We start from the raw sequence: 24,400 nt of genomic DNA on the forward strand, positions 1-24,400 counted from the left end.
ACCACATATAAATCATCTTTGCAAAGTAAGTCAGGAAAAAGGGTCACACTGAGATGTAAGTTTAATTAACTGATTAATTGATTTATGTCACATACACGGTAACAGTTTGTCTTATATGACTTCCATGTTTGCATGGCACAGAGAGTACTTCATGACTGAGTTGTTTTTTTTTTATCAGCACGCCATACAATAAAGTTTGCCTATGCCTGCTGTAGGGTCAGGGTAGTTTGGTAAGAAATCTCCAGAACCTAATTGAAGACTTGAGAGTTTGGCAGGGTTCTGGGAAACAATATATCAACCTCAAACTAGGCCCTAAAATAGAGTCGGAAGATGCCGGCATGGCAAGCAGAAGTCCTTCTGATCAGGTTTGTCAGCCACTACGTAGAGTCTGTTAGAGAGTGCATGAAGCCTTGAGGATTTGTCTTTTAATCAGTCAATAGATAAAACCACCAATAAACAACATCTACACAAAAAGACACATAAGAGATGATATGTGAGGCTTTAATTCTGGACGGTCAGAACTTTAGTAAGTTTCTTTATGGCACATGTCATAGTCAGAGCAAGACCGTGTAAGACAACATGTCTGGAATCAGTCGTTCTGGAAGCCTGGATATAATCCGATGCATGGGGAGACTCCTTTCGGGCCCGGTAGTAAGCAGAGGACCAAAAACAGCCAGTCCATGTTCTACTGATGGTTGTGAACCTTCAAGAGATGAAAGCATGTTTGAGTCAGTCAATTTGAAGACCAAATTCAATACCAGTAAAGATAGTAATAGAACTATCATCTTACAAACCTTAGGTCCACTTTTCAACTGAGGGTAAAGCAGACGTCTGGCCCTTCATATGGCATAGCAGTGCAATTCCTATGCCACCACACAGCAGTGAGCATATCCCTAGATTCTCATGGTTGCACATACAGTACAGAGGAGGAGGATGATTGGGGGGGGGGGGGGTCATCACACCATCATCATGCAGCCACTTCAAAGATCTCCTTCCACACTATGAATGATCTAGAGAAATTTAATTAATCTTATGTAGTTTTTGTGCCCATTACACATAAGGACACCACCAGAGTCCAGACACTTACCTCCAATTTACTACCACATTCTCGAAGGCCATTTTCATAGATCACGGTTCTGAGCTTTGAGGTCCAGCTCTCCAGGGCTGGGATCCTAGGGTCTGATCTGAGGGCTTCACCAGCTTTCCATTCCCATAGAAGTCTCTGGTCACCATCACCACCAACCCGTCCTCACCACACTGATAGGAGAGTTTGGAGATTGTGTAAGCTGTCGTGGCTGAAGTTCTCCAATATACCTGGGGCCCCATCCAATCTGAACTGGAGACCAAGGATTTCCTCTAAGAGAGCCTACTCCAGAGAAAGGTTGTCCAAGTCCTCTAGAAGATCCCCATCCAGGCTGATAATCTCTCCACCTAGGGTCTGACTGGCGCTGGTGCCTAACCAAGGAACTGCTAAAGCCTGGTCCATAGAGAAAAACCATTAACAGACAACTCCACCTGACCCACAGCTCCATCCTGACGGCAGAAGTAGTAACACAAGGAGAGTGGAGGAAGCAGAACTTTATACTCCACCGATCACAGTCACACCTTCACATGGAGCAGAACTTTATACTCCACCTGGCGCATCATCCTCAGTTAAGCACATCCCATGACATTCTGTTCCTTTTTATACTGTTTTTCTATAACTTTGATAGGTTGTTATGGGGATCTATTAGGCTCATACATTGCTGCCGCAATCCAGCCAAAGTTCGACCTCAACTGTGCTGGCATGCAAGGTTATTAAATGGAGTGCTGCCTATAGTTATTTGGGGGTTACAGCCATACAAGATGGCAGGTATCAAATTGCATTTCGCTGCACTCAGGTTTCGGCCGCAATGTGTGAACATAGCCTTACGCTGGGGCTCCACGCCAATATATCATGGCCGATCACTCAACTGTGCTTAAGCTAGAATGTAGCGCAGTCTGTGGAATCGCATGATGTTGGCCGTGTACACAATTTATTGCAGAAGGTTTTCCTCCCTATAGGATTCAATGTAAATTGCACGTGATTGCAATATTTATTTATCCCTAAAAAAAAAACTCTTCTAAATTGTGAATTTTTTTTTTTTGCAACCATATAATTTCATACAATGCATTAGGATATATTATGTGAGATATAATCGCCATGGAGTGCCATTTATGATGTGGTAAAACACTTATTTTAAAAGGCCTAATCGCAGTAAAACCTCATGCGTTTATCTGTCAGTAACTGCACCTCAACATCTGAATGGACCATAAAGGGTCAATTTACAGACGTCATTTTATCATGGTTTGTCACTTTAAAAATTTGGCATAAAAGCAGCAGTTAACAAAAATGACGCATTTTGTCAGGATTACAAATATCATGGCAAAAAGTGGCTGAAATAGAGTCTAAAGAATTCTCTGCCATGTGCATATGCATCTACAGCCCGCAGGACTCCCTAGTATGAAGACATGGGGTCCACATGCTCTGCCGTACAGGCTGAGTCAGGTGCTGTATAAACAGATATTCTACTCTTGTAGAACTTCTTACTCTACCGTACATACAGCCTCCGATGGAACTTGCCTCCAGTATTAGATAAAAAAAAAAAATTACACATATGGAGTATATTTGAAAGTAGCAGAACTGAATAAACTTTATTTACAGACATCTATTCCGATCGCAGGTTCTCCGGAGTAAGCTGATTGCATGATGTCCTGCCAACAGTGTTTGCATATAGCAGTGAACGGGTAGGTGCCCAAACATTTTCATAGTCTATCTGCAAGACCTGGACGCCCTACGGACCAAGTGAATGGAAAATAGATTATATTATACCCTATGGTAATCCATGTTCAGTCCTCTTGAGGAACAAGAGAAAACCCAAGACCTAGTTCCTCATAGGAAATCATTGAGCTCATCAGACTACAATTCACATGCGACTAAGTGTTTAGTACCAGCCTAAGCTTATTTGCCTCATTCGCATTGACTTGATGTTACAGACTAAAGCTCTAGCCGTCCTATAGCATCAGGTCTGTGCTTAGCTGTTTAACCAGGTCTCTAGCAGAATGGAACCGGAAAAACCATTCAAGCCAGTGAGGATGTGGACGTCTGTCAATTTACACTATGATCATAAAAGGTGCAAAGCCACAACATGAGCAGAAGGTGTCACGTAAACATATCCAAAGACTCTGCCAACTGCTCTTACACAAGGCAGGAATGCCGAGAGCTTTACAGAGATCGTCATACCCACCTTACATACCTCTAAGTGGCACCCATTGTATGCAGTTAACACTCAGTAGCTACCAGATACCGACGTAGTCATGTAACGCCCAGACAGCCATCCACAGACTCATCCATGTATGGATTCTTAAAGGAACACTCCAGGAATTACTTGACACTTATGCCTTGTGTAGGGTAGAAAGCCGTGTTCATCTCAGATTTCAAACACCTAAAGCTACACTTACAATAACTAAGCTTAACAGCGAGCATTCAAACAGCTATTCCTCCCAACTCCCTGCACGGTGAAAAGGCCACTACCCAACACATCTGGTAGTATTTTATCTCCAACAGGAATGTAGAAATCTAACATGCCCAATATTTTCTTCTGTCCCCCCCCCCCCCTTCTGTCAGTCACTTTAAGTCATCTGTCTCACCCAAGTTTGTGACCTTAGACTTTTCTGTAGAGTGTCAAAGTACCGCAAGATGTACAGCACCATCTTACCTGCTCTTTGGCTCTGAGGTGAGTACTCAACCATCAAGCTACAGCCAAGCCTTTAGTGCTAGTTTTCCTGGAGTATTACTTTTAGTGTGAGAGTCATAGTCCTTCAGATGGATTTTTAATCAATTATGTAGGTTGGGCATGTTAAAGTTCAGGGCGGCAGCCAACCCGTAGCTTTCACTATTTCAGAAAGACTGCCGAATTTAAATCCACACAGTGTCTGGGATGTAACACTCATACTAGACCATCTAGTAGCTCCATAAAACTGCTGAGGAGGCTCTGCCATATGAAGTACATGTGCCTCCTTAATACTAGTGTATATAAGGGACCTGATGTGGTCAATTGTAATGAACAATGTATGACACTCCCAGACTAATGGAAGCCCATTCAACTGTTTAGAGGTTATGGTCAAAAAAACCAAATAGACACCAACATTTTTTATTTTAGTTTTATTTCTGGACTATTGGGAAGAATCTGTTCAGAAGACATCTTCCAACCATAGTAAGAGCAATCACAACTACTACTGAACTGACAGACCCGATGGCCACCAGCACCCACAGCTGTAGACGGTCATGTCCTGCAATCATTCTGGAAGCTTGGACGTTTCCGGCTTCAGAGATGTGGTTCGGCTTGTTACTAGTAACTAGAAGAGGACCCAGTGTGGCCAGGCCACGTTTCTCTACATGAGGACCTGGTGGAAGAAAGTTCTTAATATTAATTGAATTGCAGTCGTGAGGAACATGTGACCGTCTGAGAAAGTAAACAGCAAATACTCTAGAGTAGGACTTTGTCCAAATGCTTGGTACTTAGGATCTTAAAAAAAACCAAAAAAAAAAAAACCACAGGAGACAGTCCCAACTTTGAGGAACCTAGCTTTCTTTTAAGTGACCCCACCCCTCATCTACAGTTACAATTTAGAAGTCTACTTGCTGGAAACAAGCTGCAGTCTCCCTCAGGTTTCTACAGCAGAAGTTTTATTTAGTAAGAAAGAGGCAAGCAGTAGAATGGAGATCCATACTCATAAATTGATACTGAATATAATGGTTGGTGCAACCCATTATGAACCAAGATACATTGTGCGGCACAGTCTACAGCAAACGTGTGTAGAGAGCACATCTTCAGTTTATGCAAGAGGAAATTTTAGTCACACAAGCTAGAAAACATGTAGAACTCACCGACATCTCTCTTCCCAAGTCCCCTGGGTCTTCCAAGTGAGGAGCCCCACGTCATTCTCTGGCCTGAAGCAGTAGCACAGTTCCTGGTGGAGCAGCACTGGCAGATCCCACTTGATCCTTCCACAGGTGACCAACTAGAAGAGATTGAGAGTCAACCAAGTGTTCAACTATTGAATATTTCATAAAATTGTTGTCCAAGACCACATCTAGGATTGTGAATATTTTTTAACCAAAACAGCCACCCATTTGTAGGACCTCTTACCTACTAGTAGCCTTGTTGTAGGAGCAGGCCTTGTTCACTGGATCAGGGGTCTGGTTGATGTCAGCAGCTCTCAAAGAACACGTGATATAGATCTAGGACAGCAACATTCACAGTTCAGGTCTTGATACATGCAACGATGGCTTTCACAACATTTAGTCCACTTCCATGCAATAGTTTAGTTAACAATTACCACACAAGCTGTAACCTACACAAGAGATTCATGTTGGTCCGATGGCATTACATAGTACAGTTGAAAAAAAAAAAAACGACACGTCCATCAAGTTCAACAAAGGGATGGGAAAGGGGAAGTAAAAAAAATGTCTACACAAAGGAGCTGATATTTTTTTTGTTCTAGAAATTTTTTTAAGACTTTTTTGCAGCCATCTGTCCCTGCTGTGACTATTCCATAAATTCAGTTCTCACAGTAAAGGCTAGTCGCCTCTGCAGGTTGAACCTTTCAGACGGAGGGATGCATAAGTTTACATTTATCTACATTAAACTTCATTTGCCAAGTGGACGCCCAAACATTGTGAATTGCAAGCGGATTTAAACAAACATCTTCCATAGTCTGAACTATATTACATAGCTTGGTGTCATCTGAAAAAATTGAAATAGTGCTATTAATCCCTTCCTCTATATCATTAATAAATAAGTTGAATAATAGTGGTCCCAGCACTGAACCCTGGGGTACACCACTTATTACCAGTGACCATTCAGAGTAGGAATCATTGACCACAACTCTGGATACGGTCCTTGAGCCAATTCTCAATCCAATTACAAACTATACTATGTAAACCCATAGTCCTTAATTTACCCATTAGACGTCTGAGGCAGTGTCAAATGCCTTTGCAAAGTCCAAAAACACTATATCCACAGCGGCCCAAAAATAAATCAGGTTGGTTTGACAGCTTCTGTCCTTAGTAAAACCGTGCTGGCTGTCACTTATAATACTATTGTCACATAATTCTGTATATAGTCCCTCAAACATTTTCCCCACAATGGATGTTAAGCTTACTGGTCTATAATTACCTTTTTGAAAATAGGCACCACATTTGCCCTGCGCCAGTCCCTTGGCACTATACCAGTCACGAGAGAATATCTAAATATTATGAAGAGGGGGACAGAAATAACTGAACTAAGCTCCTTAAGAACTCTAGGGTGTAACCCATCTGGTCCCGGGGCCTTGTGTACGTTTATTTTATTTAGCTTGCACCATATCTACATTCATCCAATTCAGTATATCAACTGATATATTAACAGCACTGGCAGCGGCTACATCAGCTGCTCTTCTGTTGGATATACAGAGCTGAAGAACCCATTTAGTAACTCTGCCTTCTCTTGATCCCCTGTGACCAACTCCCCATTACCATTATTTATTCGTCATACATTTTCAGACCTTGGCTTTTTTGCATTTATATCCTTGAAGTATTTTTTGGGATTTTACTATCCTCGGCCACCTGCCTTTCATTTTGTATTTTTGCTGATTTTATTAAGCTCTTTATATTTTACAAAGGCTACAGCTGTACCCTCAGATTTGTATTTTTTAAATGCCCTTTTTTTGTCATGTATTGCCCCTTTCACAGAAGGTGTAAGCCATGTGGGGTTTAATTTGAGTCGTTTATACTTGTTACCTATAGGAATAAATTTTGCACTATAATAACTCAAAGTAGATTTGAAAATCTCCCATTTATCATTTGTCCCATTATTTGACATTAGTTCTTCCCAGTCTATATCCTGAATTGCCGCCCTCATCCTGGGGAAATTGGCTCTTAAATGTAAGTGTTTTTGCCCTCCCGGCCTGTGTTTTTTGCAGTATAGGTAAAATGTAACTATATTGTGATCACTGTTACCGAGGTTCTCACGAACATTGACGTTCCCAACAAGCTCTGCATTATTAGAAATGACCAGATCCAACAGAGCTTCACCTCTAGTCGGGTCTTCCACAAACTGGCCCATAAAATTTTCCTGCAACAGGTTGAGGAAATGTCTCACCTTTGCAGTTGAAGCCGAACCATGACACCAATATCCCGGAAATTAAAATCTCCCATTATCACTACAGTACCCGCCTGTGCAGCCCGCTCCATCTGTTTATATAGCTGACCTTCCATCTCTTCAGTTATATTGGGGGTGTCTATAGATTACACCAAAAGTTATATTTTCAGTGTTTACCTCCCTTTGTAATTCCACCCACCAGGTTTCAACCTCCTCAGTCTTTACCCTCTAATGTCTCATTCACACTCACCGTCATATCGCTTCTCACATAGACATACACTACCTTTCCTATTCGCCCTGTCTTTCCGAAATAGTGTAAAAAGCCTGTAGATTTACAGCCCAGTCATGTGAAGAAGTCTACTGCTCTACCTTTTCAAGTTCACAATTAAGTGAGCTACTCAGTTGGGGGTCTCCATGGTTATACCCCACTGCCCAACATGTCTTAGTTATCAGAAAAATTACACTTCTAATACTCACCGTAGAGAAATCACGGTCAGTGAACCTGAAGGCATCAACCATGAAGCGGAGCTTGTTGGCTTGGGGTCTTTGCAAAAATGCAGAGGAGGAATCATCTTGCATACCATCCATCATGCACCTGAAGGAGAGATGCACTTCAGTAAAGATGCCCTTGGTTTAAATAGTTCAACGTGGAAGGCAGAAACTCACCCATTATAAGCAATGATCTCATAACGGGGATTGGAGGTCACATCTGGAGTAATGGTGGCCACACAGCTGTCAACAAACAGGGTCATCGGGACATGGTTCTGAACGTCCACAGAGGCTTCAATGTAGAACATGTCACCAAGCTGGAAGACCAGTGATGACCTAGGAGCACTCCAGTCCTCTGTGGATGCAGTTTAAGGTTATTAGCCTAGAACAAGAGACTCTGCCCCACTACTGGAAAGACTTACCAGTCATTAGCTGCAAGGAGAAGACCAGCCGCTCTTCTGTGGTCACCGTGGTGCTAAAGGGAACCCAAGTCGGCTTGATCGCTTTGCTGCTCACATTGCCATGTCTAGAAAGGTTGGAAGGTGCTTATTTAGATTCAGAATCTTATGTCTACCACATTTATTCAAGAAGAAGGCACCATCACACGTCTTAGAAACAGTTTCTAGTTAAAGTCAAACTCATTGCTACTTTTTTTACTGCACTGTATACCCAATACCACAGTATATCCAGCCATAGGATTAAATCTGCTACCAAATCATGTCCTAAATAGTATCATAAATACTGTAAGCTTCAGAACTTACAGAAGGCATTAAGAAAAAAATAAAATTAAGCAACACTTTAGAATCCATGGAATACCCTAGAATGCATTGACAATGGACATAGTCTTCTACTTTACCAGAGTAACACTGAATGTAACTTCACCACTTGTCTATAGCCAGATCTTCTGAACATGGAGACTATCATTGTTTTAGACTCACCGTGGGTAGTAACACTGGATGGGGACCAAAGCGGAGTTGAACCTGGTGATGGGCACATTGCTGGAGGAAGTGGGGGTGTAGCGCAGGTTGAGCGTGTAGATAAGCCAGTCTGGAGTCATCTTGGGGAGAAAAAAAAAATAAAAATAAAAAACTTCTAGTAATCAAGTGAGTTATGAATAATCACTGCAAAGCCTCAGTAAATAGAATTTAATATGAACAAATATTCTGGGCACCATCACCAAGAAAGAGCATTCTGTTTCCCCATGACCAAAAGTGGGTGGGGGGGGGGGGAGGGGAAAGAGTGGTGTGAAAAACACATGTTATATACACATTGAATATAAATCCCCCAAAATTCCACATGAAAAAAAATTATATATATATATATATATATAGAGAGAGAGGAGTTACTTGGTATGAGATCACCCAAACAACTTCTGTTTATTTGGTGGTCAGTCAAATGTGTGAATAAAGCTCAAGTGCAGGTCTTGTAGCTACTGATGAACTTCAGCATAAACAAATATGGATTAATAACCACCATATGGATTCACCACACTGTGGGAGCCAGAAATGGAAGCCAACTGCCTAAGTATTTAGGTTTTTAAAGTCGGTCTAGTCAAAAAACTAGTTCTTTTGGGCAAGAACCCACCGTTGTATTTCTTACCCAAGGATAAGGGCACCTCCGGAGATCAGACACTTACCTCCAAGTTGCTCCCACATTCTTGAAGGCCATTTTCAAAGATTACAGTAGTATCGGAGCTCTGAGGTCCAGCTCGGCAGGGCTTGGATCCTAGGGTGAGGTCTGAGGGCTTCACCAACTTTCCATTCCCATAGAAGTCTCTGGTCACCATCACCACCAGCCTGTCCTCACCACACTGCACACTGATAGGGGAGTTTGGAGATTGTGTAAGCTGTCGTGGCTGAAGTTCTCCAATATACCTGGAGCCCCAACCAGTCTGAACTGGAGACCAAGGGATTCCTCTAGGAGAGCCCACTCCAGACACAGGCTGTCCAAGTCCTCTAGAAGATCCCCATCCAGGCTGATAATCCCTCCACCTAGGGTCTGACTGGCGCTGGTGCCTAACCAAGGAACTGCTAAAGCCTGAGCCATAGAGCAGAACCACCAACAGCCAACTCCACCTGATCCATAGCTCCATTCTGACTGCAGAAGGAGAGAGTGGAGGGAGCAGAACTTTATACTCCACCTGTCACATGGAGCAGCTAATGATCACACTCAGCTGGACACCTTCTCAATCACAGCTGATTAGTGTATAGCAGAGCTAAGATTGTGGTTTTCAGATGTTCATTGGTGGTGAAATTGAGTTTTTCACGATACTTTGAGGCCAAATCCACATGATGCGTATTAGGCCTCATTTACACGAACGTAATATACGCGCGTGCGATGCGCGTGCTTTGCACGCATGTCGTACGCACCTATATTAGTCAATGGGGCAGTTTAGACGATGCGTGAATTGCGCTCAGCGCGTGTGCGCAGAAAAAAACTCACGACATGTTCTATAATCGTGCGTTTTTCGCGCACTCACGCACCCATTGAAGTCAATGGGTGCGTGAAAACCACGCATGCCGCACGGAAGCACTTCCGTGCGAACTGCGTGATTCGCGCAAGAGCTGTCAAACTCCTGAATGTAAACAGAAAAGCACCACGTGCTTTTCTGTTTACAAACATCCAAACGGAGTGTCAAATTCGAGATGAGCGCACCGAACTTCACCGGGTTCGGCCAAACTCGTTTTGACTGAAACCAGTAAAAAATGTTCGGGTACGCGACGTCAGGAGACAGTCACTGTCCACGGTGCTGAAAGAGTTAAACTGGTTTGCACCATGGACAGTGACTTCCGCTCCGAAAATCCATGAACCTGTAAAAAAAAAAAGACGTTCTGACTTACCGATAACTCCGGTCCGACCTCCCGGGATGACAGTTCAGTCCAAATGACAGCTGCAGCCAATCACAGGCCAAGCACAGGCTGCAGCCAATCACAGGCTGCAGCGGTCTCATGGACTGCGGCGTCATCCTGGGAGGTGGGGCCGGATGACAAGAGAGGGACGCGTCACCAAGGCAACGGCCGGGAGCCCGGACTGGGGGAAGCAGGAAGTTCTTGGTAAGTATGAAAGTCTTTTTTTATTCACAGGTTGGTGTATATTGTGATCGGAACTCACTGTCGAGGGTGCTGAAAGAGTTACTGCCGATCAGTTAGCTCTTTCAGCACCTTGGACAGTGACGGGCGTCGACTAGCCTCATCTCTATGATTGCGGCTGCGCGAAAATCACGCAGCCGCGCATCATACACGGATGACACACGGAGCTGCCAAGTGCCTTTTGCGCGCGCAAAACGCAGCGTTTTTTGCGCGCGCAAAACGCACACGCTCGTGTAAATGAGGCCTTAGGCTGGATTCACACGAGCATGTTCGGTCCATAATGGACGGAACGTATTTCGGCCCCGGACCATACACACTGCAGGGAGCCGGGCTCCTAGTATCATATTTATGTATGACGCTAGGAGTCCCTGCCTCTCCATGGAACTACTGTCCCGTACTGAAAACATGATTACAGTACGGGACAGTTGTTCTGCAGAGAGGCAGGGTCTCCTAGCATCGTACATAACTATGATGCTAGGAGCCCGGCTCCCTGCAGTGTGTTTGGTCCGGGACTTGCGGCCGAAATACGTTCCGTCCATTTCGGACCGAACATGCTCGTGTGAATCCAGCCTAAGGCCTCATTTACACGAGTGTGATATACGTGTGTGTGACGTGCGTGCTTTTCACGCGTGTCGTACGCACCTATATTAGGCTATGGGGCAGTGCAGACAGTCCGTGAGTTTTGCTCAGCGTGAGTCCGCTGAAAAAACCGTGCGAACTGCGTGATTCGCGCAACAGCAGTCAAACTCTGAATGTAAACAGAAAAGCACCACGTGCTTTTCTGTTTACAAACATCCAAACGGAGTGTCATAATGATGGCGGCTGCGCGAAAATCACGCAGCCGCGCATCATACGCTGCTGACACACGGAGCTGTTAAGTGCCTTTTGCGCACGCAAAACGCCGCGTTTTTTGCGTGCGCAAAACGCACACGCTGGTGTAAATCAAGCCTATGGGTATGCTCACACGCAGTGACCAAAAACGTCTGAAAATACGAAGCTGTTTTCAGGCGAAACCAGCTCCTGATTTTCAGACGTTTTTTAACAACTCGCGTTTTTCGCTGCGTAATTTACGGCCGTTTTGGGAGCTGTTTTTCAATGGACTTAATGAAAAACACCTCCAAAAACGCCCCAAGAAGTGTCCTGCACTTCTTTTGACGAGCCGTCATTTTACGCGCCGTATTTTGACAGCGACGCGTAAAATAAAGGCTCGTGGGAACAGAACATCGTAAAAAATTGTGGTTTTGCTGTGAATTGCAGCGGTTTCGTCTATGCAGTTTTTACAGGTGAAACACAACTATTTTCCTGTTTCCCCTGTAAAAGCCGCACGGCCAAAAATCGTATTGCACTCCGTGGCAATTCGTGGTAAAACCACGCACGGTTTTGTCCTTGTTTTCCTTTTTTATGAGTTTTTATCGCACTCTACATGTTTGCTGAAAATAGTGGAAACATTCAGTCCACACTTCGCAGTAGATTATAGCGTTATATGATGCGTTATATGATGCGTTATATGTAGACGCACGTCTCTATACTATTCTGAATGCATTTACATGAGATGTTTTTGGTCACGCGGTAAAAAACGCATAAAAATCTCAACAAAAAAGCATGCGGTTTTAGAGTATGCTCACACTGACTATGTTCAGCCGTTTTTCGGGCCGTAAACATCCTAAAAAATGTCTAAAAATGCGGGGGCTGAACGCCTACAAAGATCTGCCCATTGGTTTCAATGTGAAAAGCAGTGTTCCGTTCCCACAGGGCGTTTTTTACGCGGCCGCCTTTAAAAACGGCCGTGTAACAAAACGCCTCGTAAAAAGAAGTGCATGTCACTTCTTCAGCCAATCATTGACTCAATAGAAAAACAGCTCCAAAAGCGGCCGTGAAAAACGCTAAAAAACTCAAGTTGCTTAAAAAACGTCTGAAAATCAGAGGCTATTTTCCCTTGAAAACCGCTCCGTATTTTCAGCCGTTTTTTGTTAAGCGTGTGAACATCGCCTGAATCGTCCTGCTCTATCGTGTAGCGGAATCTGCTCTAGAACCTCTCATTCAAATCGATTGGAGTCAGAAAGAAACAACTCTGTGGAGTTTGGACACGGCTTTTGGCAATTTTTTTGTTAAATTTAAATGTACCGATGACTAGGGTTCCGAAACAAAAAATTAATTCCTCAAAATCCACCTGCATTTTAACCCTTTCAGGACGCAGCCATTTTTTGAATTTTCGGTTTAATTTTTTCCTCCCCATCTTCCAAAAGCCATAGGGCTTGTTTTTTGCAGGACGAGTTGTAGTTTTTCACAATTTATTATACTATATATCGTGGGGTGGATTCTTTGTGGGGTGGAATAGGAAAAAAACAGCGATGCCTCAATATTTTGAGGGGTTTCGTTTTTACGGCTTTCACCATACAGTAAGGGTATGTTCACACGAGGGCGTCCGTAACGGCTGAAATTATGGGGATGTTTCAGCCTGAAAACATCCCCGTAATTTCAGCCGTAACGGCATCTGCAGGCGCTTGAACGCGGCGTCCATTACGGGCGTAATTGGCGCTGCTATTCATTGGAGTCAATGAATAACGGCTCTAATTACGGCCAAAGAAGTGACAGGTCACTTCTTTGACGCGGGCGTCTATTTACGCGCCGTCATTTGACAGCGGCGCGTAAATTACGCCGCGTGTGAACAGACAAACGTCTGCCCATTGCTTTCAATGGGCAGATGTTTGTCAGCGCTATTGAGGCGCTATTTTCGGACGTAATTCGGGGCAAAAACGCCCGAATTACATCCGTAAATAGGCCGTGTGAACATACCCTAAAAACGACAGTTAACTTTATTCTACCGGTCAAGATGATAACGGCGATACCAAACGTATATTTTTTTTTTATGTTTTACAAGGAAACAACTGATTGTTAAAAATAAAATTTGGGTTTTTGCCGCCATATTCTGAGAGCCATAACTTTTTTAATTTTCCATTGAGCGGTATGAGAGCGTATTTTTTTTGAAGGATGAGCTGTAGTTTCTATTAATATCATTTTGGGCTACATGAGACTTTTTTATCACTATTTATTTCATTTTTTGTGGGATTTGAAGTGACCAAAAAAAACCAGAGATTCTGGCGTTTTATATATTTTCCTTTTTATGGCGTTCACCGTGCGCATTAAATAATCGTATATTGTAATAGTTCAGACTTTTACAGACGAAGAAATGCCAATTTAGTATATTTTTTATTTTTTACATTACTTCAGAAGAAAAATGTCAAAAGGATTTTTTTTGTTACGCTACTAAAAACTTTATTTAACAAATTTCATTAGTCTCCTCAGGGGACTTGAACCAGCAATCATTAGATTACTGGTACAATACACTGCAATGCTATTGTGTTACAGTATATTGTTATCTTTACAGGCTCCTGTTAAGCCCTGCTTAACAGGAGATGAAGAAAGGCAGCCCTGGTGGCCTTCATTAGGCCCCTAGGCTGCGCTGACAAGCATTGGTGCCTCCGGATCGCGTTGCAGGGGGCCGATGAGATGTCAGAGGGGAGCTTCTGCTCTTTCTAACATATTAGATGCTGCGATCGTGCTTGATCGCAGCATCTAAGGGATTAAACGTCCAGGAACAGCACGATCGCTGTTCCTGGCCGTTAGCCCCCCGTGCCCGCTGTAAAACTCAGCTGACACCTGCTGCGTACGGAGCGGGCTCAGCGGGTGAGCTCGCTCCAAACATCACCACCCCCACCACAACGCTATAGTGCGTCGTGATGCACAAAAAGGTTAAAAACCACCTCCAAAATTCTGCCGGAAATTTGGAGTCAGATTTTATCTACAGAATCCACGTGCTTCACCTGTTTTACGTGTTTTTTTTACCCCTCAAACCATCAAAAACAGCTCAAGTAAATAATTATGTTACGACTGATTAAACTTTATTTACTGGATGACATCTTTTCAGATTGTGGGTCCTCCGGATGAAAGCTGATTGCATGATGTCCTGCTGCTTGTAGCCCCGACAGTCAGTGTTATCACCAGGTCCATCGATACTGAAAGTACATTATAGTATGGTCATAGATGGTTCAGCTCTTGGATCTGGTTTGATGGAGGTGCCCTCATCACATCTCAACATGCCCTCATAGCGCACTGCACTTAGGGTTCGTCCGATATGGACCATATTTTTTGAGGAACCATTACACGTTTTACCAGCACTTTGTAAATGAAGGCAATGCCCATTATTAACCTGGGCGTCACTTTTCCGTTCACTCGTTCCCTATTATGCCAACCTCCGTAGGATAACATTACTGCTGCATTCCAGCCGTGTACCACTCTGAACTGGTACGGAGCCATAATAGTGTCATGTGCATGAGCACTCAGGATGCTCCAGTGACCGGTACGTTATTAGGAGGTCTTCGGTAATCATTACAAGGCAATATCCTGGGATTTCTAATGCAGCCATATCAAATTATGATCATATGTCCATAAGATCCACCAGACATGCTGTGTACTACAGTAATAGGCTGGTTGTCACGATGGGTGTGTGGACCCACTGGGCCATACCACCGTAGCGGGATAGCAGCTAGCCAATAGGCCACCAAGTAAATATCTATAGTCCGAATAAGGGTACCTGTGGTAATTCAGACAGTAGCGATAGTTGGGCTCGGATGGGACCTTGGCAGCAGGCGGACACTAGGCGCGGTGTAACACAGCAGGCGTTGTATACGGCACAACACGACTTCAACTCTCTATGGCACAGGAACAAGGTAGCACGGGATATAGGATACAGGTAGCAGGAGCGGGAACACTTGGAACTGGAAAATACTAGGGGACCATTTGCAAAGACCAACACGGGTAAACACAACAACGCTCAGGCAATGAAGAAAGCGGCAGGGTCCTTCTTATAGTCCAGGGTGATCATGGGCTAATTTTACATACTATTCAGGTGCGCGCGCTGGCCCTTTAAGGGACACAGCAGAGTGAAGCCGAAATGAGAGCTGGCGTCTCCTGAGGAAGAGATGCGGGCCAGCGCTCACTGATCCATGGCTGCGGCCGTTGGGGGGTGAGTAATCCCGACGGTCCGTGGCCATGAGTGTCGCAGTATCACACTTCTTACACCCCCTCCTCTTGGGGCCAGAGCGGGAGAGAAACCTCTTCACAAGGGTAGGAGCATTGAGGTTCTCCTCTGGCTCCAAAGACCTCTGTTCTGGACTAAACCTCCTCCAATCCACCAAATAAAAAGTTCTTCCTCCTACTTTCTTGGTGTCCACGATCTCCTTAACCTTGAATGTGTCCAATGAACTGCTGGTGGCAACTGCAGGACTAGGAGTCTTGGTGTGGCGGTTTAGGACCACAGGCTTCAGGAGGGAGACATGGAAGAATGTAACGTCTATTGCCGAGGGCCGTCGTTCAGACTTACCTTCTGACGGCCCCGGCCATGGACATCTGTGTTCCCAGTCATGTCCGACCCTGCATTGACTACCGAGGCCTCAACCAGATCACGGTGAAGAACAGGTACCCATTGCCTTTGATTTCGGAACTATTTGATCGCTTACGGGGGGGGGAAACTTTTTTTCTAAACTAGACCTGCGGGGGGCTTACCTTCTAATCCGGATTCATCAGGGTGACGAGTGGAAGACTGCATTTAATACACGTGATGGGCACTACAAATATCTGGTCATGCCCTTCGGCCTGTGTAACGCCCCCGCAGTGTTTCAAGAATTTGTCAATTACATTTTTCGTGATCTCCTCTATGTCTGTGTTGTGGTGTATCTCAATGACATTTTGATTTTTTTCCCCAGATCCAGTAACTCATCAGGGTCATGTCCGCCAGGTTTTGCCTCGATTAAGGGAGAATCATCTTTATGCCAAGCTGGAGAAGTGCGTGTTTGAAAAGATGTCTCTACCCTTCCTGGGCTATATCATCTCCGATCAGGGTCTCAAGATGGACCTGAGAAGGTAAAGGCTGTCCTGGAATAGCCACACCCCCAGGGCTTAAGGGCCATACAACACTTCCTGGGATTCGCCAACTTCTACCGCCTGTTAATTCCCAACTACTCTTCATTAACAGCTCCCATCTCCACACTTACTAAAAAGGGCATGAATGCCAAGGTGTGTTCTCCAGAAGCAGAAGCCGCATTTAAAACCTTAAAAAAGGCCTTCATGTCAGCCTCTATTCTTCATCCCCCTGATGTATCCCTACAGTTTTCATTAGAGGTGGACGCTTCCTCTGTTGGTGCCGGTGCACTTTTGTTCCAGAGAGGTTCGAAAGGCAAGACTGTTTTCTCCCGCAGAACACAACTACTCGATTGGGGATTGGGATTTACTGGCCATGGAGCTGACCCTGCAGGAGTGGAGACACCTATTAGAAGGCGCAGCTTATCCTATCCTGGTCTTCACGGACCACAAGAACTTGACCTACCTACAGACGGCTCAACGGCTAAATCCTCGTCAAGCCAGGTGGTCGTTGTTCTTTGCTCGGTCTCGAACTCCACTACTGACAAGAATGTGAGGGCCAATGCCTTGTCTAGGTTGTTTGAAACAGAGGGCAATGTGGAGTCCCCACAGAATATTATCGACCCTTCTTGCATCTATTCTGTTAACGCTCTGCAAGTTAGACACATTCCTCCGGGAAGGACCTTTGTACGTCTGGACAGAGGAAGAATCCTTCGCTGGGGTCACAGTTCCAAGCTGGCAGGTCACGCGGGTGCCCGTAAGAACTGAGACCTAATTGCACGTCAGTTCTGGTGGCCCACGCTGCCCAAAGCTTTCATGGACTTTGTCTCCTCCTGTACGGTGTGCGCAGCATACAAAGTTGCCCACTCCAGACCAGCCGGTCTGCTCCAACTACTGCTTGTACCCGATACCCCCTGGCAGCATGTTGCTATGGACTTTGTCACAGATCTGCCTCTCTCTGCTGGGTTGCAGTGTGATCTGGGTGGTGGAGGTGGTGGTTTGATTTTCTAAAATGGCTTATTTTATTCCCCTGACTAGCCTGCCTTCTGCTGCTCGACTGGCCGACCTCTTCGTTCAACACATCTTCCATCTGCACGGCTTGTCTCTGCATATTGTCTCGTATCGAGGGGTCCAGTTCACCTCTAAGTTCTGGAGAGCACTCTGCGGGCTCCTCGGCGTAATGTTGGACTACTCCTCGGCTTACCATCCTCAGTCCAATGGACAAGTCGTAAGGGTTAACCAGATTATGGAGAACTATCTGCAGCACTTTGTCTCCAGACGACATGATGACTGGGTGCAGCTGCTCCCGTGGGCTGAGTTCTCCTATAATAACCATACTAGTGAGTCCACCACCTCCAGTCCGTTCTTCATCATATACGGCCAACATCCTCGTATACCTCTTCCTGTCTCTACTATGTCCCAGGTGCCTGCAGCTGACTCTACCTTCAGGGACTTTCTGCAGATATGGGAACAGACACGAACTTCTATTCTGCTGGCGGTGGACCGCATGAAGATAAAAGCAGACACTAGAAGATGAGAACCTCCCCAGTTTCTTCCAGGTACGAAGGTCCGGCTGTCTTCCAGGAATATCTGGCTGAGGGTGCCGTCTTGCAAATTTGCTCCCAGTTTCCTCTGACCCTTTGAGATTCTGCTACAAATCAATCCTGTGTCTTACAAGCTTCGGCTGCCTCCTACCCTCAAGATCCCTAACTCCTTCCATGTCTCCTTGCTGAAGCCCGTGGTCCTGAACCGCTACTCCAGGACTCCTTAGTTCTGCAGTGGCTCCTGGTGGTTCATCAGGGACTTTCGAAGTGAGGGAGATCCTGGCCACGAAGAAAGTGGGAGGAAGGACGTTTTATTTGGTGGATTGGAGGGGATTTGGTCCAGAGGAAAGGTCTTGGGAGCCAGAGGAGAACATCGATGCCCTTGTTCTTGTGAAGAGATTTCTCTCCTGCTCTGGTCCCACGAAGAGGTGGCATAAAAGGGAGGATACTGTAACCTCTATGGCCGAGGGCCGTCGTTCAGACTTACCCTCTGATCCCCCCGGCCATGGACATCTGTGTTCCAGGCGACATCTCCCTCCAGGGAGATGCCGGCACTCACTTCCAGGTCCTGGGATTGCTTCCCGCAGGGTGCGCGCGCCTGCGCGTACACGGCCTTAAAAGGCCAGTACGCATCCAGCTGTCATTAATCAGTATTAGCCCAGAATTCTGCTGGACTATAAAAGAGGATCTGCCCACTTGATCCTTGCCTGAGCATTGTTGTTTACCTAAAGTTTGTCTTGCAAATGGTCTCCCAGTGTTTTCCAGTTCCAAGTGTTACCCTTTCCTGCTGCCTGTACCCTGTATCCTGTGCTACCGTGCCTCTGTGCATCTACTGTGAAATTAAAGTCTTATCTTCCGCTGCATCTACTGTGAAAGTCAAGTCATGTCTTCCGCTGCATCTACAGTGAGAGTCAAGTTGTGTCAACGCTACTGTCTACATTGCCTCAGGTACCCTTTCTGGACTATAGACATTGTTTTGTACCTAGTTGGCCAGCTGCTATCCCGCTACGCGGTACGGCCCAGTGGGTCCACACCTCACTCCGTGACAAAGAAGTTGGGGATTTTGAGGGTAGGAGGCAGCCGAAGCTTATAGGAAACAGGGTTGATCTGTTGCAAGATGCCGAAGGGTCCGAGCAGAGGCGTAGCTAGGTTCTCCAGCACCCGGGGCAAAGATTCAGTTTGGCGCCCCCTCCAACCTCTTTCCCGACATCTCCTTCCCCCTCGCCATGTTTGTTTTTTCTACCAATCAATGACGTGTCATTTCTTTTCCACATTTTTTTTAATGTAACTCAAACATAAAAACATTTGTACATTTTACAAGCAATATAGTTTTATACACAACACATCAAACCAAGCTCATTACATATATACAGCACCAGAACAAAGCTCATTACATATATACAGCACTAGAACAAAGCTCAGTACATAAATACAGCCCCAGAACCAAGCTTAGTACATATATATAGTACCAGAACCAAGTTCTGTACATATATGTAACACCAGAACAAATACAGCTCAATTTAGTGCAACCCCTGCCATATAGGTTTGCACTAAATTGTTTCTAGCTCTCAACATGACCCAAACAATGGTAAGGATATGCTGGGAGTTGCTGTTTCACAAAAAAAAATCATATCATAATCATACCACCGATCATCTCGCTGCAGATCATACAGTGACTACAGTACTGATTAGAGGCAGAATAAACATTAAGTGACTCGCCGGTGACCTCTCAGATTATAGTTCTTTTTCTCGATCCGGTCCAGACCTCTATGATGACTCCTCCCGGTCATAGCCCATTTCTGCAGTTTGCCACTCAGATGTCTTCAGCTTCTCACTTTTCAAACATTTCTACACCTATAAACAAGATAAGGTTCTCATTATGCCACACACTACACCCCTAAATATAATAGCGCCATACACTGCACCTCTAATTATAATTGCACGATACACTGTGTCCCACACACACACCATGCCCCCTGTAGATAGTGCCTCCCATATAGCCCACCCCTGAATATAGTGTCCCACATATAGCTCCCCCTATAGTGCTCAACATATAGCCCACCCCTGTATATAGCCCCCTGTACATTTAGCCCAACCCTGTATATAGTGCTCCACATATAGCCCACCCATGTATACAGTGTTTCACAGATAGCCCACCCCTGTATATAGCCCCCTGTAGATATAGCCCACCCCAGTATATAGTGCTCCAAATATAGCCCACCCCTCTATATAGTGCTCCACATATAGCCCCCCTGTAGATAGAGCCCCCGATAGATAAAGCCCCCCCCCCCCGTAGATAAAGCCACCCTGCGTAGATAATGCCACACACTTTTTTATTAGGATAAAAAAACAAACTATACAAACTCACCTTAATCCCGTTCATGCGCTGTCCGGCGGCAATGGAGACCTGCTCTCTTCTGCGCAGGTCTCCTGGGGTTGAACGACGCAAACAGCGCGATGATGTGATCGCGCCGCTTGCGACTATGAAAGGCGCTGTTTGGCAGGGCAGAATGACTTTCCCTGTCAATCAGTGCCTTTCAACGATGCAAGCGGAGCAAAGTATCGCGCCACTTCACTCTTACAAAGGCGCTGAATGGCCGGACACGGAACGTACCCGGCCATTCATTGCTTCTAATTGTACTTGTGTCCTATAGACGCAGGTACAATTATAGTGCAGGAGGGGGGTGGCGGCGGCTGGTTTCAGTGGCACCGCCGACCACTAAGAGAGGCAGCAGGCCGCCGTCATGTTGCGCCCGGGGCTCTAAGTTGCGCCCGGGGCACATGCCCCGCCTGCCCCCCCCCAGCTACGTCCCTGGGTCCGAGTAATCTGGGAGAAAACTTGTATGGCAGCACCCTCAGCCGGATAGTCCCAGAGGACAGCCAGACCTTGGTACCCGGAAGAAACTGAGGTGGCTCTCTTCTGTTGTGTTTGCCTTTTGTTTCATGCGGTCGACCACCAGCAGAATAGAGGATCGGGTTTTCTGCCAGATCTGCAGGAAGTCTATGAAATCAGCTGCGGGCACCTCGGACGTAACAGACACCAGAAGAGGAATTTGTTGGTGTTGGCCGTAGACAATGAAGAATGGTGTGGTTCTTGTGAACTCGCTTGTATTGTTATTATAAGAGAACTCGGCCCAAGGAAAAAGCTACAACAAGATGTGTTGGATGAAGAGGTTGGTAAGTCGAAAAGCAGAAGGTAGGCTGGTCAGCAGAACGAAATGAGCCATCTTCCACCACCACCCAGACCATACTGCATCCAGCAGAGGAAGGCAGGTCAGTGACATGTCCATTGCTATATGCTGCCAGGGAGCATTGGGCACAGGCAGCGGCTGGAGCAGGCCAGCAGGTTTGGAGAGAGCAACCTTGTAAGCTGCACACACCGTGCAAGAAGAGACAAATTCCATGATGTCTTTGGGCAATGTGGGCCACAATAAATTATGGGCAATCAGGTCTCTGGTTTTTAGGGGCACCCACGTTGCTTGCCAGTTTGGAGCTGTGTCCCCAGCGGAGGATTCTCCCTCTGTCTGCCAGGCGCACAAAAGTCCTCCTCGGAGGGATGTCTCTAACTTGCAGAGGGTTGACAGAGACAATGCAGGACGGATCAATAATATTTTGTGGGGACCCCATGGTGTCCTCTGTCTCAAATGACCTGGACAAGGCATCGACCCTCACATTCTTGTCGGCAGGGCAGTAGTGGAGCTCAAACTGGAACCGGGCAAAGAACAGTGACCACCTGGCTTGACGGGGGTTCAGCCGTTGGGCCGTCTGGAGATAGGTGAAGTTCTTGTGGTCAGTAAGTATCAGGATTGGATGAACAGCGGCCTCTAATAGATTGCTCCACTCCTCCAGAGCCAACTTGATGGCCAGTAATTCCCAATCTCCAATCGAGTAATTGCGTACTGCGGACAAAAAAAGGTCTGGAATAATAGCCACATACAACTGCCTTGCCTTTGGGACCTCTCTGGAACAGAAGTGCGCCAGCACCAACAGTGGAGGTGTCCACCTCCAACGAAAACTGTCGAGATACATCAGAATGATGGAGGGTTGAGGCTGACGTGAAGGCACTCTTCAGGCTATTAAATGCTGACTCTCCTTCTGGAGTCCACACATTGGTGTTCATGCCTTTTTTGGTGAGGGTAGAGATGAAAGCTGTCAGTGAGGAGAAGCTTGGGATGAACTGCCGGTAGAAGTTGGCGAATCCTAAGAAACGCTGTATGAACCTTTAAAGTTTGAGGACGTGGCTATTCCAGGACGACCTTTACCTCAACATCGTCTCAAACATGCACTTCTCCAAATTGGCATAAGGCAATTCTCCCTCAATCTGGGGAAAAAATTAAGATGTCATCAAGATAGACCACAACACAGACATAGAGGAGATCCTGGAAGATGTAATTGACAAATTCTTGGAAGACCGTGGGAGCATTACACAGGCCGAAGGGCATCACCAGGTATTCATAGTGCCCGTCTCGGGTATTATATACCGTCTTCCATTCGTCACCCAGGCGATTCCAGATTAGGTTGTAAGCCCCACACAGGTCTAGGTTAGAAAAAATCTTGGCTCCTCGTATGCCATCAAAAAGTTCTGATATTAGTGGCAACGGATATCTATTTTTGACCGTGATCTGGTTGAGGACCCCAGTAGTCGATGCAGGGTCGCAGAGATCTGTCCTTTTTTTTGACTAAGAAGAACCCGGCCCCGGTCGGGGAGGAGGATTTTCGTATGAAACCCCTCTCCAAATTCTCCATAATATAGGCCGACGTGTCTCTGGCAAGAAGAGGGGGTATACCCTACCATGGGGAAGGGGCGCATCAGGAACCAGTTCAATAGGGTAGTCATGCGCCCAGTGTGGGGGCAGCATCTCCACCTCCCTCTTGCTGAAGACATCCGAGAACAGAGAATAGTGAGAAGGCAATCCTGCCAATGACTGAGGCAGAGAAGGCTGGACCGGGTGGAGCTGCCCCAGGCAGCAGTTGAGGCACTTGAGACCCCACTGGGGAACCTCTCCAGAATTCCAGTCCAGCACTGGGGCATGTAGTCGGAGACAAGGCAGACTCAGCAGCACAGGGTTGACGGCCTTGGACAGGTCAAGAAACAAGATGAGCTCAGATTGAAGGGCTCCCACTTGGAGCTTCAGCAGTTTGGTCAGAGCTACCATCGGGTCGGACAGAGGCAGTTTATTTACCGAGGCAATGATCAACGGCCTCTCCAGGGGCATTGTGGGCAACTGGAGAAGATCCACCAGGTCTCTCTGAATAATGTTAGCCGCGGACCCAGAGTCCAGATAGGCAGGACCCGGTGCATCTTTTCACCGGACACTATGGTCACGGGGATGGACAATTTGGAAGAAAGTCCTTCTCCACTCAGAATTGTTTCTCCAACCAACACTAGGCTTTGGGGCCACAGACGCACAATATGGCCTCCGAGGCCGCAATACAGATGGAGTCCCGAAGTGCGTCTGCGTTGTTTCTCTTGGATAGACAACTTGAAATGGTCCATTCTGGGTCTAGGGTTTCCTCCCTCCCGACGAACCTCTTGGGACCATTCTCGGATCATCATGTCAATCCGGACAGCCAGAAGAATGAGGTCATCCAGGGTAGATGGCAGATCTCGGACGGCAAGCTCATCCTTAATTTCAGGGGACAGTCCCTGCCAGAATGTAGCCACCAAGGCCTCGTTGTTCCAGGTTAGTTCGGCAGCCAGGGTGCGGAACTGAATGGCGTACTCGCCCATGGAGGGGTCTTCCTGGCGAAGGGTCAGCAGGGATGCAACAGCCAAATATAGTAGGGAAAGTCTGTACGAACCACTGTAACTCACGGTTCTCTGGTCCCTGATGTTCCCAAATGGGGTTCGCCCACGCCAGGGCTTTGCCAGTGAGGAGAGAGATTATGAAGGCGATCTTGACTTCATCAGAAGGGAAGGCCTCTGAATACAATGTGAAGTGAATCTGGCATTGGTTCAGAAATCCCCTGCAGGTCCTTGTGTCTCCATCATAGAGATGAGATAGTGGCAGAGAAAATCAGGAGTTAGCACTGCCAGGAGGTGTAGTAGGAGGAACAGCAGAGGTAACAGGCGCAGGTGCCGGAAAGGCTGCAGCTTGCATATCCAGCCGATGTGCAAGATGTTCACCGCCCGGAGGAGTTGGTCTTGTCGTGACCAGAGGTCTAGCATATCTGCCCGCATGACTTGTGACGTCAT

General features: G+C 46.2%; 1 protein-coding gene across 1 annotated transcript; it reads right to left on the minus strand.

Annotated features, from left to right (window-relative positions):
• Window positions 1-4,183: 4,183 nt before the first annotated feature.
• LOC142750606 (zona pellucida sperm-binding protein 3-like) lies at window positions 4,184-9,744 on the minus strand. The gene is made up of 8 exons (XM_075859602.1): window positions 9,289-9,744; window positions 8,591-8,709; window positions 8,075-8,178; window positions 7,830-8,007; window positions 7,641-7,758; window positions 5,172-5,263; window positions 4,910-5,043; window positions 4,184-4,425 (listed from the first exon to the last, which is right to left on the minus strand). The coding sequence occupies exons 1-8, from the start codon at window positions 9,742-9,744 to the stop codon at window positions 4,184-4,186; spliced, it is 1,443 nt and encodes a 480-aa protein (XP_075715717.1).
• Window positions 9,745-24,400: the final 14,656 nt, after the last annotated feature.

Source organism: Rhinoderma darwinii, chromosome 3 (genome assembly GCF_050947455.1).
Source record: "Rhinoderma darwinii isolate aRhiDar2 chromosome 3, aRhiDar2.hap1, whole genome shotgun sequence".
Classification (NCBI taxonomy): domain Eukaryota; kingdom Metazoa; phylum Chordata; class Amphibia; order Anura; family Rhinodermatidae; genus Rhinoderma; species Rhinoderma darwinii.

What these genes read in the sequence shown, in the direction of transcription:
- LOC142750606 (XM_075859602.1), bottom strand. Translation starts at nt 9,744, where the DNA reads ATGGAGCTATGGATCAGGTGGAGTTGGCTGTTGGTGGTTCTGCTCTAT. An exon ending in AATGTGGGAGCAACTTGGAG is followed by an intron (nt 8,710 to 9,288) that starts GTAAGTGTCTGA and finishes TTTCTCCCCAAG; the next exon opens with ATGACTCCAGACTGGCTTAT. An exon ending in ATCCAGTGTTACTACCCACG is followed by an intron (nt 8,179 to 8,590) that starts GTGAGTCTAAAA and finishes CAACCTTTCTAG; the next exon opens with ACATGGCAATGTGAGCAGCA.